General features: G+C 43.0%; 1 protein-coding gene across 17 annotated transcripts in view; it reads right to left on the reverse strand.

Annotated features, from left to right (window-relative positions):
* Window positions 1–16,132, reverse strand: part of TNS1 (tensin 1) — a 471,254-nt gene that overhangs the window by 164,400 nt on the left and 290,722 nt on the right. For 14 of the 17 annotated variants that reach the window (XM_061609240.1, XM_061609248.1, XM_061609246.1 and 11 more), the window contains 2 exons: window positions 12,945–12,983; window positions 882–923 (listed from right to left, as the gene is read on the reverse strand). In XM_061609240.1, coding sequence (XP_061465224.1) covers window positions 882–923; window positions 12,945–12,968 — 66 coding nt within the window. In that variant the 5' untranslated portion in view covers window positions 12,969–12,983. The remainder of the gene's footprint in view (window positions 1–881; window positions 924–12,944; window positions 12,984–16,132) is intronic. The other 3 variants (XM_061609243.1, XM_061609257.1, XM_061609252.1) reach the window with 1 other exon arrangement.

Below are 16,132 nucleotides of genomic sequence, written 5' to 3' on the forward strand. Positions count from 1 at the left end.
ACTCCAGACAAGCCACAAGCTGTAATCAAGGTTTACAGCTCATGATTTGTCTAGGGCAAGACAAACCACAAAACCAGGCTGACATGCTAAGGCAAACCATAGCCTAGCTTAAAGCAGTGCAGCAGCAGCAGGCCAGAGGAAGAGCAAAGCAACTGTGATCTCCTGTCCAAAGCCTGCATGCATGGTTCACTCTAAGCCATAGTTTGCATTGGCATTACAGATGAACTGAGCCAGTGTGCATCTTGACTAGGTGTGATTCAGCACAGCAATATCCATCAATCAGTGCAATACAGAAAACTGTGCATGTCATGTTCTGTTTGACCACACTGAAGTGGTCTTATGACTCATTCCGAACATATCAAGATCACAACTCAGCATGCCAGTTCAAAACATGTCCATCCACTGGAAATCAACATGTGCTGGTTTGAAATAAGACTGTAACCTGAATGCAGAATACACAGGGGACTCTGGAGCAATCTTAAACTGGGCTTAGCAAGACTCATTGTGACAAAGTTCCTTCCCAAACCCCACTTCCTAAATCATGTCATGTGTGATTGTTTACTAATAGTTCTTATGGCTTGATACTTGACTGCAAGATTGTTTGCATTATGTTCACAGACCTGAGAAAGCTGCTGCTTGACAGTGAGATGAAGTGCTATTGCTAAATGGACTAGAGACATAGTAGGATAAGCAAGACTGAAGATTAAAGGATGTGGCGCCCTGAGATTTTGGAGGGAGATTGTGGAGAGAAAGACAGAAAAGCTGCAGAGAAGTAGATGGGAAGCCATGTGACAAGGAGCAGAAGAACTGGTCACAAGGCAATGGGGCACTCCCTCTCCTAAATGTACTCTGCTGTAACAGAGGCAAGTCATTTCACTTACCGGGGTGTCTACGTGCTTCGCAGGATTCTCCTCAGTGGATGGCTGTATAAGAGAGAGAGAAAGATAAAGTATGAAGGCTTAGCTCAAGTTCAAAGTTCCCCCACTTATTTATAGTACTAAACTGCATATTCTCAGGCAACGTTCAGAAATCCCACTTCCTTCCCATAACTGAGGAAAGAGATTCAAAAGGTCAGGAATCCCTGTAAGCTGGGCCAGTCTCCTTAGTTTGTAACAAAGTTGATTTTTAATGGACAGAGAGGAAGTTAATGTTTAGTGCATAACAAATCACTCAGAGAACCACTTTTAAATTTTTATTAACTCAAGAGATCTGCATCGCCATGTTAATCGTAAAAAAAAAGAAATTGTTACCATTACAACTCTGTGTTTTCATTTAGTCCAGGGGCCAGCCCAAGACATTTTGCTACCTAAGAGCAAGATGGCACACACCCAACAATTCCATATGCAGAAGCTAACTGGACTAGCAGCTGAATCTTGCTGCCAACACTGGTAAAGGGGCAGTATATCTGACAGCAGCAGGCTCACTTAAGGGGCACAGGGAGACACTGCATGGCACACACAGCCCTGCCTTTGGGAATGCAGAAACAACCAGGGGGGCGTGGTCAAAGCCTCCAGTGGTGGAGTCTTAGTGGAACTGGCTGGACCAGGGAGATGCCACTTCACCCTCTACCAGTATTTAATCCCAGAAGCTTGTCAGAGGAAACCATCTCAGTCAAAAACTGAGAGAAACAACCAGAGCCTTAGGGTGGCAAAAAAGCAATCTCCCATGAAGGCTCCTTTTTCAGCAACGCTTATGACCGGCTATTACTCATTTCTAGATTATATGCCTCATCTACTGGTGCTTTTTAAAAGGACTGGATGGTTGAGCTGAGCTACTGGTCTCCTGGGTGTATGCATGGCATATTGGGACAACAGCAGAGATACACAGGCTTCCGCATTACACAGTCACTTTTTTTTCCAACACAAGTTGTCCTGCTGGACTGCAGGAATAGTATCTTGTACCTTGTTGCTAGGACCAAGCAATGTCCTCTCCTTTCAGGGCAGAAGCCTTAGCTAAATGACATAGAACACCATTTGCCTGCGGAAGGTCCCAGGTTCCATTCCCAGATTCTCCGGTTACAAGGATCTCAGGGATCAACATTGAGAAAGATCCATATCTGAGACCTTGGAGAGCAACTGCTAGTCAGAAGAGACCATGATGAACTAATAGTTTTTCTCAGTAACGGGCAGTTTCATAGATTCAAATGCCTTCTAGAAGACATATGAAGATAAAGATGTGACAGCCTGGGGAAAAAACTTTTTTCCTGCTTCCCCCCTATTTTTTCCATTTTTTTTAAAAAAAATGAAAAAGCAGGGAAATTGGTTTTTTTCCTGATTTTTTCTGGGCCTCCACATGTCTAATGAAGCTGCCTTTAATGATCTCTATTATCATAGAATAGTTGGTCTACACCAACTCAGAAGTAACATATACACTTATCCTACCCAAGCAAGCATTCTGGGGAGTTCCTTTGCAACATGGAATCAAGCTTGCCATTTTCAGCTCATGACAAGGCAAGGGATACCAGCAACTTGTTGCTGATCCAATTCTGATTTAATTCCAGTGAACTGAAAGGCGGTTCCATCCCTTTTGTTTGTTTGTTTTCACTATCTTCTGTGTTTATCTGGTTCAACACTGCCCCCCAGCAAGGTTAGAAGGAAATTTAATGGGTTAACACCACTATGTTCAAAAGACAAGCCCAGAGAGTCTTCTCAACTTGGCCACTGACTCAGTGTTCATGTTAAAGAGATTCTCTAGACTTGCCTCCTATTCTCTGGCATATTAACCCCTTAAATGTGCAGAAGGGTGGGAAAAGCGAAAGGAAAAGGTGGAAGCAAAGAGCAGTGGACTCAGCAGTGTCTCCGAGCCGGGCTAGATTGTGGAGATAGAGGAGGTTCCTTGCATGGCAAGCTCTGGTGTGGGACAAGCAGCAGTGGCTCAGTGGCAGCAGCAGTGGGGGGCTCCGGAGCCATGGCACCTCACAGACCTGCAGGCAAAGGCACAACTCTCTTTCTCTCTCTCTCCCATGATTCCTCTGTCACACCCCAGTCTTCCAGATCGCTCCCCTTTCCTTCCTCCCTTCTCTTCTTTCCCCCTACTTCCCTGGTTGCTTCATTTTCTGTTCAGCTGCTCAAGTGCCATTTTGAGTCTTGAAAGCACATAATGCTCCTGCAGCATTATGTATATTTCAAGGGAGGAGAGTAACTCACCTCGCCATATCATGATGAAGGGGTCAGTTGAGGGGGACTTAAGCGAAATTCTCACCCAATGCAAATCTGGTGTCAAGGAAAAGCCACTGAGTTTGTAGCAAGCATGCTCCCTCCACAAACAGAGTGAACAAGTGAGCTATTGTAAAATCTGGTGTCAAAATCTGACTGAAGCACCCATCCTTAGTCAAGGCCTACCCACCCATCACTACATCAGTCATTCAACTGATCAAGAAAACTAATTAGTTCACAATAGTCACTTTGCAACAGCCACAATGGTTTCCAAATTTTAAAAAGTCACAAGGAAAATCCAGTTTTATTTACAATTTTTCACAATTCGTATTGCAAATGTTGACATCAGAGCTAGGCATTGGGGGGGGGTGACAAAAAACTGGGAGTAGTAACAGATGCCAGTTCCCTGACTCATATGTTTGGTTAAATAGTCTTTGAGTTTTCCCCAGCAACTTGCCAATTTTTATAGATTACTTACAAGTAGTAAGTGCAATTCTTCAGGACTGGGTGATTACCATGACGACTTTCTCAGTTATGGAGCTGATTCTGTGGAATTCTCCATTTAGTCAGATCCTCTGGGTGGGTTCCCTTCAGACCCTTAGAAGAGGGTGTAGGACCATTTAGTTCTGAAAAGCTTTTAGAGATGGCTAATTGAACTATTCTTCTTATTCTTTGCCATTTTATTTGATTTTCTTTGTAATATAACATCTTTTTCTTTTACTATTATAATTTATAATAATGTTTGGCTGTTTTATGAACTTTTTAGTTCAATTTTAGTGTTATTTTAAATAGATGTAATTGCGCACCATCTCAAGGACCTTATTGGGCCAAAGTCAGCATACAAATTGAATAAATAAGCTAATCAATTTCTCCATCTACTCTTTCCAAAAGTAAAGAAAGAAAAAGAAATGCCTTTGTAGGAAAAAGCACATTTGGTTCCTTGCACAGAACAATGTTAAATGTCCCAGATGTAATTCAATTAGCAACCTGAGCTGTGATCACCCAGAAAAGCAAGGGAACCCAACTCATCTCCTGAATCAGCTATAAAAGCTGGGGCTTCCCCCCCCCAAACTGATGTAAATAACAGAAGCAGCAAGGCTCAGTGCCACTGGAGGTAGATGCTCCTCTCCAAGCCAGCAATCATGAAGCACAATCCATGCCTAAGGTAGTTCAGATGCACATAAGAGACCCCTGTTTTCTGTGGCTTATGTGTTGCTCTGCCAGAGTAGTGGCTAAGACGCTTTGCTGGAAATATTAAAAATAAAACCTCTAGCATATTAGTCCTGACAGCAGTTCAAGGCAACACTCGGGATCTCAAATTCTCATTTGTTGTTGTGTACTAATTACGAATATTTTTAAAAATATTGCTCACAGCTTTATTTATTTATTTATTTATTGAAGGGTTTTTCAGGAGTTCAGGTTTCCTCTTTAGTTCACATACTGCTTCTGTACATTAATAGAGCAAAATATCCTGCTCTATGCCTTGTTCACATTTCTGAATAGCATTTTAGCTTACATCTGGAAGAATGCATCAGATTGGACCTATGATCCAGGAGAGTCCACAATTTAATCAGGGTTGCCAGGTCCATGGCCTGAGACTGAACCTGTATCTTTAGGAGAAGAGAAAGTCAGCCAAGTGCAGGTGTCCTTGCAACCCTGTGATGGGAAAAACCACAAGGTGGAGTTCTCCCTTCCCCCTGCACAACTTTTAAAGATAGAGAAGACCTCTTGGAGGCTCAACCAAGAGGTCTTCTGTATTTTTAAAAGGTGTGCAGGGGAAAGGGAGAATTCCACCTTGTGGTTTTTCCCATTACAATGTTGCAAGAACACCTGCACTTGGCTGACTTTCTCTTCTCCTAAAGTACAGGATCAGTCTCAGGCCATGAACCTGGAAACCCTAAATTTAATTGAAGTATTTTTCTTACAAGTTGCAGCCCTAATTCTGAGAAGAGAGGACTATTTCAGCCCTATGCACTGCAAAGTACGCATGACAAATCAAGGATAAGGATTTGACCCAACATGGCCATCTCCTCACATCTCTGCGTAGCCAAGATGCTTTCATGCAAATGAGAAACAAGCAGAAACTTAACAACAGGGCAGGCTGGGAATTTATGACCAGCAAAAATATTGCAGAATGGAAAGGAAGGGAACATCCACCTGAGAAGAGGAATGGCTAATGGTAACATGCTTCCTGAGAAATATGGATTCCTCATGGCTGCTGTTTTAAGGGAAGATGTTTGCTTCACTTAACTTGGGAAGCATTCACTGGCAAGCATTGACTTATAATCCTCCAAAATATTTCCCACCGGCAACTGCTAATGCCTACCAGCCAAGGAACCCTGAGCATGCCACACTGTATCTGCACAATGGTGCTGTTGTGGATATACTGTGGGCTCCTGGCAAATGTACAGGTTTTTCGGCAGCCCTTCAGGAGAAGCTGGCTCCTAGCACACCACACAGCTTCCTTGACAAACCCACAATAACAGTCCCAAAGAGACCAGAGCATGTGCCTTCAACAGATAAACGTCAATGGCCAGACTGGGAAGCTCTCTTAGGGCCCTCGCATTTGTTGTGTTTACCATCCAAATATGCCCGTGTGTGCACAGCGATTAATCTGCGTATTGAGATAATAAGAGGCAGACCACTTGTGAAAATAGACTTACAGAGCAGCTGGCAGCAAAGGAGCATGAAAACAGAGTCAAAATGCCCTGTTGTGACCAAGGAGAAACAATTGGATTTAAAGAGGCATGCATGTGGCTTGGCAGGGATTGCAGCAGGTACCTGAATGAGACCAGCTCTAAATGCTAACTTGGCTTGTTGCCTATCCGGAAGGGGTGTAACACTGAATGGCCCAAGAAGACAGAGTTCTGTATGCCAACAAGACAGCTACCCAAGCAAGTTGCTTTTTGGCAAAGGATCATAGGGCATTTGGAGGGCTCTAGACCTTGGTATGTCGGCTAAAGAACAGACACACACATATCAAGAGTTACCAGATTGGAACTTCAAAAATAATGGCCGACTGGAACTGAGTTTGGTCTGATTCTGCAATCTGTATTTCAAGCAGGAGACAACCATGTTATGTTTATCACTACCATCTGATAAGATATACTTTCTCCGAGCATGAATGAACTGTTTAGCTGCCAGAGCTAAGATAAGGATAGAAGTCCACAAGTTCTGCCCACCCTTGGCAGCTAAACAAATGTTGAGCTCACTATCAACCAGTCCCTCCCCAAAGGGGCAGGGTCAAGTGCCTGACATATCAATAAACTTTGGGGGTGCTTCTCCAGTGCACCTTTGGGGAATTATCCCCCATTCTCCTCCCCAGCTCCAAACAGGAGAGGATGATGGAGGCTCATCCCAGCTGCAGAGAGCTTTGGAGGTGCTCTAAATAATTCCACAGTCTCCAGCTTAGAGCTGGGATTGGGGGCTTGTCCCTGTTGTGCTTGTGTGCTCAGCTTCAAAAGTGCTCTGAGCACTTAAGAAACCTCCCCTCTTTCCCAACTCAGAGATGGAGAGGGGATTGGAAGCTTGTCTCTGTCACATTGAACTTCATGCCTGCCACAGAAAGGAGGGGCTCACCATGGGAAGCACAACAAGAGAATGTGTGAGATTTGTTGGGATTTTAGATAGATGATAGACAGACAGATAACATCTTAAAAACAAAAGACTGTAAAACATATTAAAACAAAACATCTTTAAAAACATATTAAAACAAAACATCTTTAAAATATCTTTAAAACACAACTTCAAAAACATCTTAAAAAGCAATTCTAGCACAGGCACAGACTGAGATAAAGCCTCTGCTTAAAAGGTTTGTTGAAAGAGGAAGGGATTATAATGCTGGTGAATATGGCTAATCTGACAGTATGTTCCTCTTGGGCTTCCATACACACAATGGCCCCAACCCCAGCACTGCTGTATGCTAAAATACCATTACAGCCACTGATGTTGCTGAAATTCATATTTCCTTGGCTAAAAATACAAACCATGGGGATGTGGAATGATTGCCTTAAACACAAAATAAACATTACAGACTCAGTTCTTCTCTGGCTCAGATTATCATCTAAACTAAAGCAGAACTCGGAACAGAGAACTCGAAACGTTTCCCTCCCTCCCATTCCCACCTAGCTACTGCTCTAGAGACAGCAGAAAGGCATATCTCTCCTTACCTGGCACCTGGAAGAAATGTTGCTACAGCAGCATCTCAGGTGAAAGGGACTCTGGGAAATATAGCTGATTCTCTGGGCAAAACTGCATATTTTAGGATCTCCAGTACCCAGGATGCTGCAGTACTATTGTGTAGCAGCATCAGGGCATGTGTGAGAGAGTTGACATGCCAGTGGCAAAGTAGCATGGATTGGGAGGCCCAGTGGGGCAGCAGTTTTGAGACCATTTAGAACTTGGCAGGGGGGAGGATAACTTTTTCTTCCAGTTCTACAATGCTTCATGTTATTGACAGCCCCAATCCAAATCAAGCCTGGGGGAGACTGTCCATTACTAGTCACAGCTTTTATAATGAGAAAACAAGAAACACCTATGAAAAGGAGGACATGCCTCCTGCTCATGATACTTGTTTATGTCAGCGCAGATGGAACATGCTTCTTTTAGAGAGCTTCTTTTAGAGTTCTTTGCTCCTCTTTCACAGCAACTTGGGGCTTTTCAAAGCTTTGAGCCAGAGTACCCTGCTGCCTGTCTAACAGCTTCTGACTTACTCACTTATTCGAGATTTCCAGGACAAGGAAAGGCCAAAAATAAAGATTTGGGTAATAATGACAAAGTCCAAAGAAGCATCTGCTGGAATTATTGTGTTACACTGGAAAGCAGTGCCAAGCACTCTGAAAGAATATGTGACACAGAGCTTGTATAGCCTCAGCTGTGTCTGGCAGGAGGAGGACCGTTCTAAGAATGGAAAGGGCACAGGAGAGGTAACAATTTGATGGGCATTTTGGAGATGTGGGTTTGAACTTGGTGATCTGCAGTGAGATCTGCAATGGAGCCAAATGCCTGATTTCACTCCAAGTGTAGAATGCTTACATGGTCTGAGACTGTGGCCATGCAAGTTAAGGGATATCCAGGAATGATGCCTCTACACTGGAACTCTAAAAAGGTTGGATAGGCATTCCACATGCATCTACATGTGCCAGGGTCCACAGCCTATGTTCTCCATGCACTCCTGCTTTAGTGTTAGAAGTTGCTCCACAGATGCTGCACCCATGTAATTTTAGCGGCAAATCAGAAAGCCTGATCACCTCAAATCAAGATGCGGGAGGGGGTGTCCCTGTGACCTTGCTCTAGAATATGGAGCTAAAGGTGCAGGCTCCCCTCTGTGATACACAGAAGGTTCATGTGGACATTGTGGGTCAGTTAAAGTTTTCATCACCAAGTAAGAGAGGCAGACAAACCATTTTATCACAGAAGACAGCTAGAGACTTATGGCACCAACTGTATAAGCAAATAGGGTTGCATGGTGTAAACTAATAATACCACACTAGCACAAGTGGGCTGACAAAACCAAATGCTACCCAGCAGCAACCCATCATATTTGGGGGGGGCAAAGGTGGGTCCATATAAAAGCAACTATTAAATTCAAAAGGGATCCCAACTGTACTGAAAAGACACCGCTCATGAATATTATAGAATACTAGAATAAGCTCACTATTCAAGCTTAACCTATCCACTCTCAACCTCACCTCTGTCAGTCTGTCTCTCCACACTTTAGCACTTAGCTCAGGCCCACCCTCCACAGGAAAGCTCCACTCCCAAGGCACAGCGAGCAAGACAGTAAGTTGATTATTGGGTCCCAGAAAATATGCAGCAGTCTCTCTATTCTTTACAAATTAGCTTTGGCTACAGCAGCAGGCCTTTTTGTGTGTGCCTGATCATCTCGGGGTGGGGGACTGGGGTCACCTTCCTCAGCCAACCTTTGGGGAAGGGGTTCTAGGTCCCTCTATGCTCCCCATGTCTTGGATCCCTCCCACTAAGTGGCCTGTGGGGACTGGCTGAGTCCATATTGTATACAGGGGAAACTAAAATTCTGCATGCAGAATAGCCTGTGCAAAGTTTGCATTTACCTAATTCTTCAAGCCCATGTCAGCGTGTTTTTGCATAACTTTGAAATTCAGGGCAGATATTTATAATGGGACAATGACAAGGGATGGATGGAGAATGAAGAGAGGATGCTCAGAAGGGTGAAAATTAGGGATGGGGGCATGTACGGAGTTGATTAAGTAGGAATGCACTGCTTTGGACGGTAGCTAGTTTTACAGGAGAGGGTACAGAGTGGCGGTGGGCTACAGTGTTTTTCTGCCAGCAGTTCCCATAACAACAGCTGCAAACACTCTCTTGCCACCTCTTTCTCTGCAACATGGGGGTGAAGAAACACATGAGATCAGAGGGCCAGGTCTTGTCAGGGGCCATCTACTGCTGATCACTAATGTAGACTTTTCCCCCAACCACCACAAGCCACCCTCATACTGCTTCTGACTTCTAAGGCTTCTGCAGATGCTGTTCATCTTTTTGCAAGTTTTCCCGCTACAACCACATGGGCTAAAACAATACTCCTTTTTAAAGTGGCAGGCAGAGCTTCTTCAGATGCCACCAGATTCACTGCTAGAAAGCCAGATTACAACCGCTGGACATGCAGATGTCTATACTCCTAGATCACTTTCAGACAACCTTTTTACTGCCATTCATCCTGATTTGTTTGTGGAGAGGTTATGCAGTGTCACATCAATAGCCATCCCACATTTTTCTGTGCATTTTCCTTACTGCAAAAATAAAAGTCTGTTTTTTGGGGGAAGTGGGTTTGTTGCACAAGAGTGCCAAATCCATTTTAAATGCATAACCTGAATTTGCTAGTAGGCAACAGAATCCCTTCCACAAAATAGCACAGAGAATCCCTTCCACAAAATAGCACAGTCTGGAAACACCTCTGGTTTATTTTTCCTGAGCCAAGGGCATACCAGCTCTGCAGCCCACTGTAGCCCACTGTAACTGTGATTTCCAGTTTCCCACTGTGGAAACTGTCCGTGCCACTAAAGGGAAGGCCTCAGTTTTTAATGTGAGTACCAGAAAAGAGTTGTATTCTTGGAATGGAAAATGTTAGCCTTTGTAATCCCAAGTAGGAAGAGTAGGAAGATGTTTTGTCTTCAGACTTCTTTTTAAAAATGTCAGAGGGGTCCTTGGCTTCACTGTTTGCAAATAGACTTCTTGCACAGCTGCTACAGCATAGACCCCAAACAAACCTCCTCCTCCCACCTACCACCCACCCTCTGGGTGAGCCAAGGACATGATTTCCAAAGTTAAACTCTGATTTATTCAGGCTGGGCCCTACAGTGCGATTGGACCAACATGTGGGTGTTTTTAATATGTAAGAGTTGCAAACCAATTTGGAGCTTTTGCTAAGCCAACTCCACCCTTTCCAGATCTGGGAGGGATGGAATCTGCCAGAAGAATCTGCCTTTGCAGGCTGGACACTTTTTCACATGAAAACAAAACAAAACAAAATTAAAGGAGAATCATGTTAAAGTGAGAGTCAATCGTGATAGTGCTGGAATGCACCACACAGATAATGAGAGAACAGCATTTCAGTGTAGCAGTTCTTTGCTTCGTACAGGAGTTCCAATGAACACAACAAGGCCAGGGACATTGTTAGCAGGTGGCCCAGGGGACCCAAGGATCTGGCACTTTTGCACCATGCCCTGGATCTCCCTCCCCTTTCCCTCCACCCTCCCATTTTTAAGCTTTAAAATGCTGACAGAGAAATTGGGTGCAGTGGAAAGTTCAGTGCTGGTTGGAACCTCAGCACCAGCAGTCTTAGTTTGACCCAAAGCATCTGTTCATTTCAAGTAGCATATGCACAGATATGTCATGGCCCTGTGCCTCCAGAGCCCTAAAAATACCTAACACCCCTGCACAAGGTTTATTCCCATGGCAATGTCCAATTGGGGCATTCTCTTCAACATTAGAAGGAATGGTGCTAGGCTGCTCCACCGTTCCAGGATGCAGCAGAGTTTTTCTTTGGGGGGGGGGCTGCAACCACCTGGTCATAAGTAGAAAATCATTTCCTGAGTATTAGAATTCAGCAAGACCATCCCTCTGAAAGACACCCCATATCCCGTCTACTTATATGGGGACAAAATGGTCCTGCAAAAGTATCAGGGGCATGGTGGGTATTTGGGGGCCACATATCACTACTTTGCCTATGTAAGGAATAAATAGCAAAGGCTTGCTATTCTGCCTTCTCAGCAGTGACACCCTATCTTTGGAATGCCCTTCCTAGGGAGGCTCCCCTGGCACTGACCCCAATGTCTTTTCATCACCAGTTAAAGAAGTTTTTAATTTTCTGTTTTAAACTATTTCTTTATTTAAGGCATTCACACACCATTTAATCATAAACATTTCCAAGTGGTTTTAACCTGAATGACAAGCAGCCATTTCAGATGTAACAATTGTGACTTTCTACACCATTGTTTAGGAAGTCAGGAAATAACTTTGGACCCACATGTTCCCCATTCATCACTCTCCTCCCTTTTTTTGGCATGGCAACCCTGGTCTGTTTAAACCGGGGTTCCCCATTATATATGAAACAGGGAACTCTGTATTAACGTTAGTTAATTAACCAGGACTTTAAACCATGGTTTGATCGTGTTAGTTTAAGATCTTGGTTAGTAAACTAACTTAACAGAGTTCCTTGTTCTGGTCACATCAGGGAATTCTGTTTTAAACAGATCAGGACTGAAATGCAGAATGTGGGACACAAAGATAGGAAGGGAGGGGAGGGGAGAGAGGATAGCATATGCAGGCCTGCCCCTCCTTCTGGGCATCCTTAACTGTAGTTTAGGAAGCTGTGGTCATTATGTCCTATCAGGCCACTGTCTCAGTTTTAAACTTTATTTTTGTGCCCCTCTTCTGTTTTTCATTTTATTGCTGTTTTCTATCGTTCTTTTAAATTTTAGTGAACTGCTCTGAAAGTCCCTGGAGTTGAAGACTGGGATACTGTTGTATTGTAGACAATTTAAGAGAGACACCAGAGATCAGTCTTCATCCTCTTTATTCCAGCCACATTCTGCTCCACCCGTTCAAACTCCTCCCCTTCCTGCTCTATATCTCCCAGCCTTATTTTACTACCAACCCCAATATGCAATTCCCTTAGCAAGATATCACAGATACAAATGCTTTTTTAAAAACAAACAAACCCCACAATAAATAAATAAAGCCTTTATAGTATAGAAATGGATCCCAAGGTTTTTTTTGTTAAGCTATCTAAAAGATATTCTTTGGCAGGATAAGAAGATAGTATTTACTATCATATTAACAGCAAAGAATGTATATAGAAACTAGACAGTGTGTCATGATTACAAGGATGATTTGACAGTCTTTATGGCACTAATAGGACAGATTGACACATAATATACATGTTTAAGAAGGACAATATAGAATTAACTCCAGTTTTGACAACTGGACATACTTTTTTTGAAGGATATGTGTAGCCCAGTACTATGCATCAGTAAGCACAGTAAGCAGTATGCAACCAAATTCACTTAGTATGAAACGTATGTTTGTTTACACTGTCTATTTTTTCCCCTTTTATCTGTTTGTCATATATTTTTATAACACCCAGAAAATCAATTAAAAATAAACTCATGTGTGGCTGAAACACACTGTAAGTTTGCAGGCTCTCCAGTTGCCTGTCTTTCTGCAACCTGTGCGCAAATGCCTTTGGTGGTTAAGGTGGCAGCAGAGGGGAGAAAGCAGCAGCCAAAGGGAAAGAAGAAACAGGTCACTTACCAGCTCATGATTGCCAGCAGGCATGCAAGGCGTGGCAGCCTAAAGGGCAAAGCACAAAAGAAAACAGTTTTAGAATCCTTGCACTCACAGGAAAGAAAGAAAGAAAGAAAGAAAGAAAGAAAGAAAGAAAGAAAGAAAGAAAGAAAGAAAGAAAGAAAGAAAGAAAGAAAGAAAGAAAGGGCAGCTTTATTAGCATTATCTGTGCAATGTAACCACCTCCCTTCCACCACCCAAGAGCAGCCCTACCAGTACTGAGCTGTTCCACCTGAACTGGGAAAATGCTCCCCGCCCCACTAACTGGAATCTTAACCAGACCTCTGAGTAGTTGCTTGGGAAAAGATCCAAAGTATACAGACTTCAAGACCCCACTGTAAGATCCCTTATAAGTCTGCTTCCACAGCAACTGCCCAGAGGTGAAAAGTCATATCAAAGTGGCAGTCTAGGGAGGATAAGACACATTCTGGACTGCTTCAAGCTGTCATTCAGAGAAGACAGGAGGATCACCAAGACCTGCTGAGGGGTCTTGCGTTATGAAGCAAAAGGTGACGGACAGGGAGTTGGGTTACACAAAACGGGTACTGCTCTTCTGAATTTCATATTTAAACCTTTTTTGTTTTTTTACAGCCTGAAGCAGAAACACTAAATAAGAGTCTAGAGTCAGGGATAGTGACAGTGACAAATGTAACAGCCTTTGAAGATAATTTCCCTAAAGCTCTCTAAGACCCATTCAGTCAGCTTCTCTGAACAGCAGAACATTCAATTTCTTGCTGGGTTCTTCATTCTAGTTAAATGCTAATTCTTTCTCTCCCCAAAATTATGTTAAACTTTAAGCACCAGGCTAAATATTAAGACTTTTTCGTGGCAGGGCCACATCACTATAATCCCATCCCCTACTATCTCCATCGAGCCTCCTCTTTGACTGTTTTCAAATGGACCATTTCTAGCCATTTCTTGAATGATTTTATGCTGGCTGAAGCTTACTTTTATATTATACTGTTACACATTTTGAAGTATTGTTTTTTAAATTATTTTGCTGTTAGCTGCCTTATGAGGACTTGGTCCCAAAAGAGGGTGTGTGTATGTGTCTAAAATATTCAGCCTGCCAAAACTATTTTCCATCTTTGCACATGGCTGCCACGTACAAATGACCACAACTTGAGCCACTATTGAGACTGCAGCTGAACACATTCACGATTAAAGCCTTTTCTGGCATGGATGGGGAACTTATGGATTTTCGGATGTCGTTGGATGCCGAATTCCATCAGTCTCAACCAGCATGGCCAATTGTCAGGGATGATAAGCACTGTAGTCAAGCAACATCTGGAGGGCCACTGATTCCCTATCCTTACTTTATAGAATCAGTCCAGCCTGTCTCTGAAAAAGACAAACTCCATGAGAAGATTCCTTCTATTTCTAGCATTCTAATGCCCAATGAAGATTTTTCTGCAAGTTCTGAAATCTCACACTGACTCCTTGCTAGGCTTTGCACATAAACACTGTTGAAGACAGTGCTCAAGCACTGTGGGGCAATAGTTAATAGAACTGGTTTCATATCATGGACTGACACTGCCAGATCAACTTTTAAGAAGAGAGGCCACTGCAGCCCTGTAGTCTCTCTGGCATGTGGAGTTCAGTCCACAGTCCTGTGCAGTAATAATAAATAAATCCTCCATTCTATAGGTCTTTAACAGTTTGATGAGGTAGCTTCTTACAACCACTGGTACACATTAAAATTGCAGAGAACAGGAAAGCAGGAATGAACAGATAATGGGGCAGTCGCACTGGATCCCACCAGTCCTACAAATGTGGGTGGTAGCCTTTCTTCCTGACCACAGACACACCATGTCCCCTAAACCATGGAGTGTGAGGGTGGTCTACTTTTGAAATGCATTAGTTATCCAGATGTTCCCCATATCATTGTAAAGCTAGTGAATGAGCCTGACAGGAACCATATCATCTTTCACGCTACTTCAGGAACAATCAGATTTAAAATGCATTACTTTTAAATTGGGGTTTCCTTCTTCCCCTACTTGGCTCTGAAGCAATTGATCATCCCTTCCTGCCCCCCTGGGATTATCATTAACTTTGAGTTTGATGGCGCAAAGTTTTGTTAAAAAATTATAGGACCCCAGAATCATTGTTATCATTATAATCATCTTTACCATTATTATTACCGTTTATCATATCATCATCATTGTTGTTGCTATTTACAGCATTTTAGTGTACATAAAGCTTCACAGTATTTACCACATTTTTCCTCACAGCAATCCTGCAAGATAAACTAATAATAGCGACTTGCCCAAGGCCACTAAGTAGGTGAGGAGAAAATTCACATTCTAACCAAACCCTTTGATTCACTGTACCACATCGGGCTCACTTTTTTTTGAGGGTGGGAGGAGAGACAAGTACTTGCAAAAGCCCTCAAAAAGTCAAGAAAGTTGGCCACAACCAGAGGGTCCTCATATCCACTTAATTAAACACCCATGTTATGAAATATTTGTAAAAGAACAAAAGGGGACGGGGGAAGAAATTTTCCACAGATGCCAAGTAAACACCAGGTCCAGCCAAAATATAGTTCCACTCATTTCCAGAGACAATTGCATTTGGCCTTGTCTATTATAATGTGCCAATTTTTTATTTTTATTTTTTTCCTTCTCTTGCAGTGGAGTCTACCCACAACCCTTGCTGCTGTAAAAAGAAGAAACTCATTACAATATTGACTTCCAAACAGTAGAGGGCATCAACACACTGAAGCTGTGAGAGCTCCCAGGAGCCTGTCACATTTTGAACTATTGTGCAGGCTTTGCCCTTCATCTTCACAGAAACAAACAGGTTCATTTTCTGGATAAGATGCACTTGGAATCAAGCACTCTTGACGTACAAAGTCAGGCAACCAAATATCCTCTGAACATCACAGCAAGCAATGCACAAGCCTGGCTGATTCAGCAAGAAGCCACCAGCCTGGATTTGAACTTGATCCAGTCTGTTCCTCTTTATTAAAAGTAAAATAATTCTTCCCATATCACTCTGCTGTACATTGTTGCTCATTCTGCCAAAAGGAACTGTCCTAAGCCTTCCAACACACACTAAGGTCTTCTCAACAGGAAGTATCTCCCCGAATTTCCAGTGAATTGTACTGTTGACCCAGTATATAATTTGCAGGAAAAAACTCTGTGGCTAAGAACTAT

The sequence above is a fragment of the Rhineura floridana genome, chromosome 2 (assembly GCF_030035675.1).
Source record: "Rhineura floridana isolate rRhiFlo1 chromosome 2, rRhiFlo1.hap2, whole genome shotgun sequence".
NCBI lineage: Eukaryota > Metazoa > Chordata > Lepidosauria > Squamata > Rhineuridae > Rhineura > Rhineura floridana.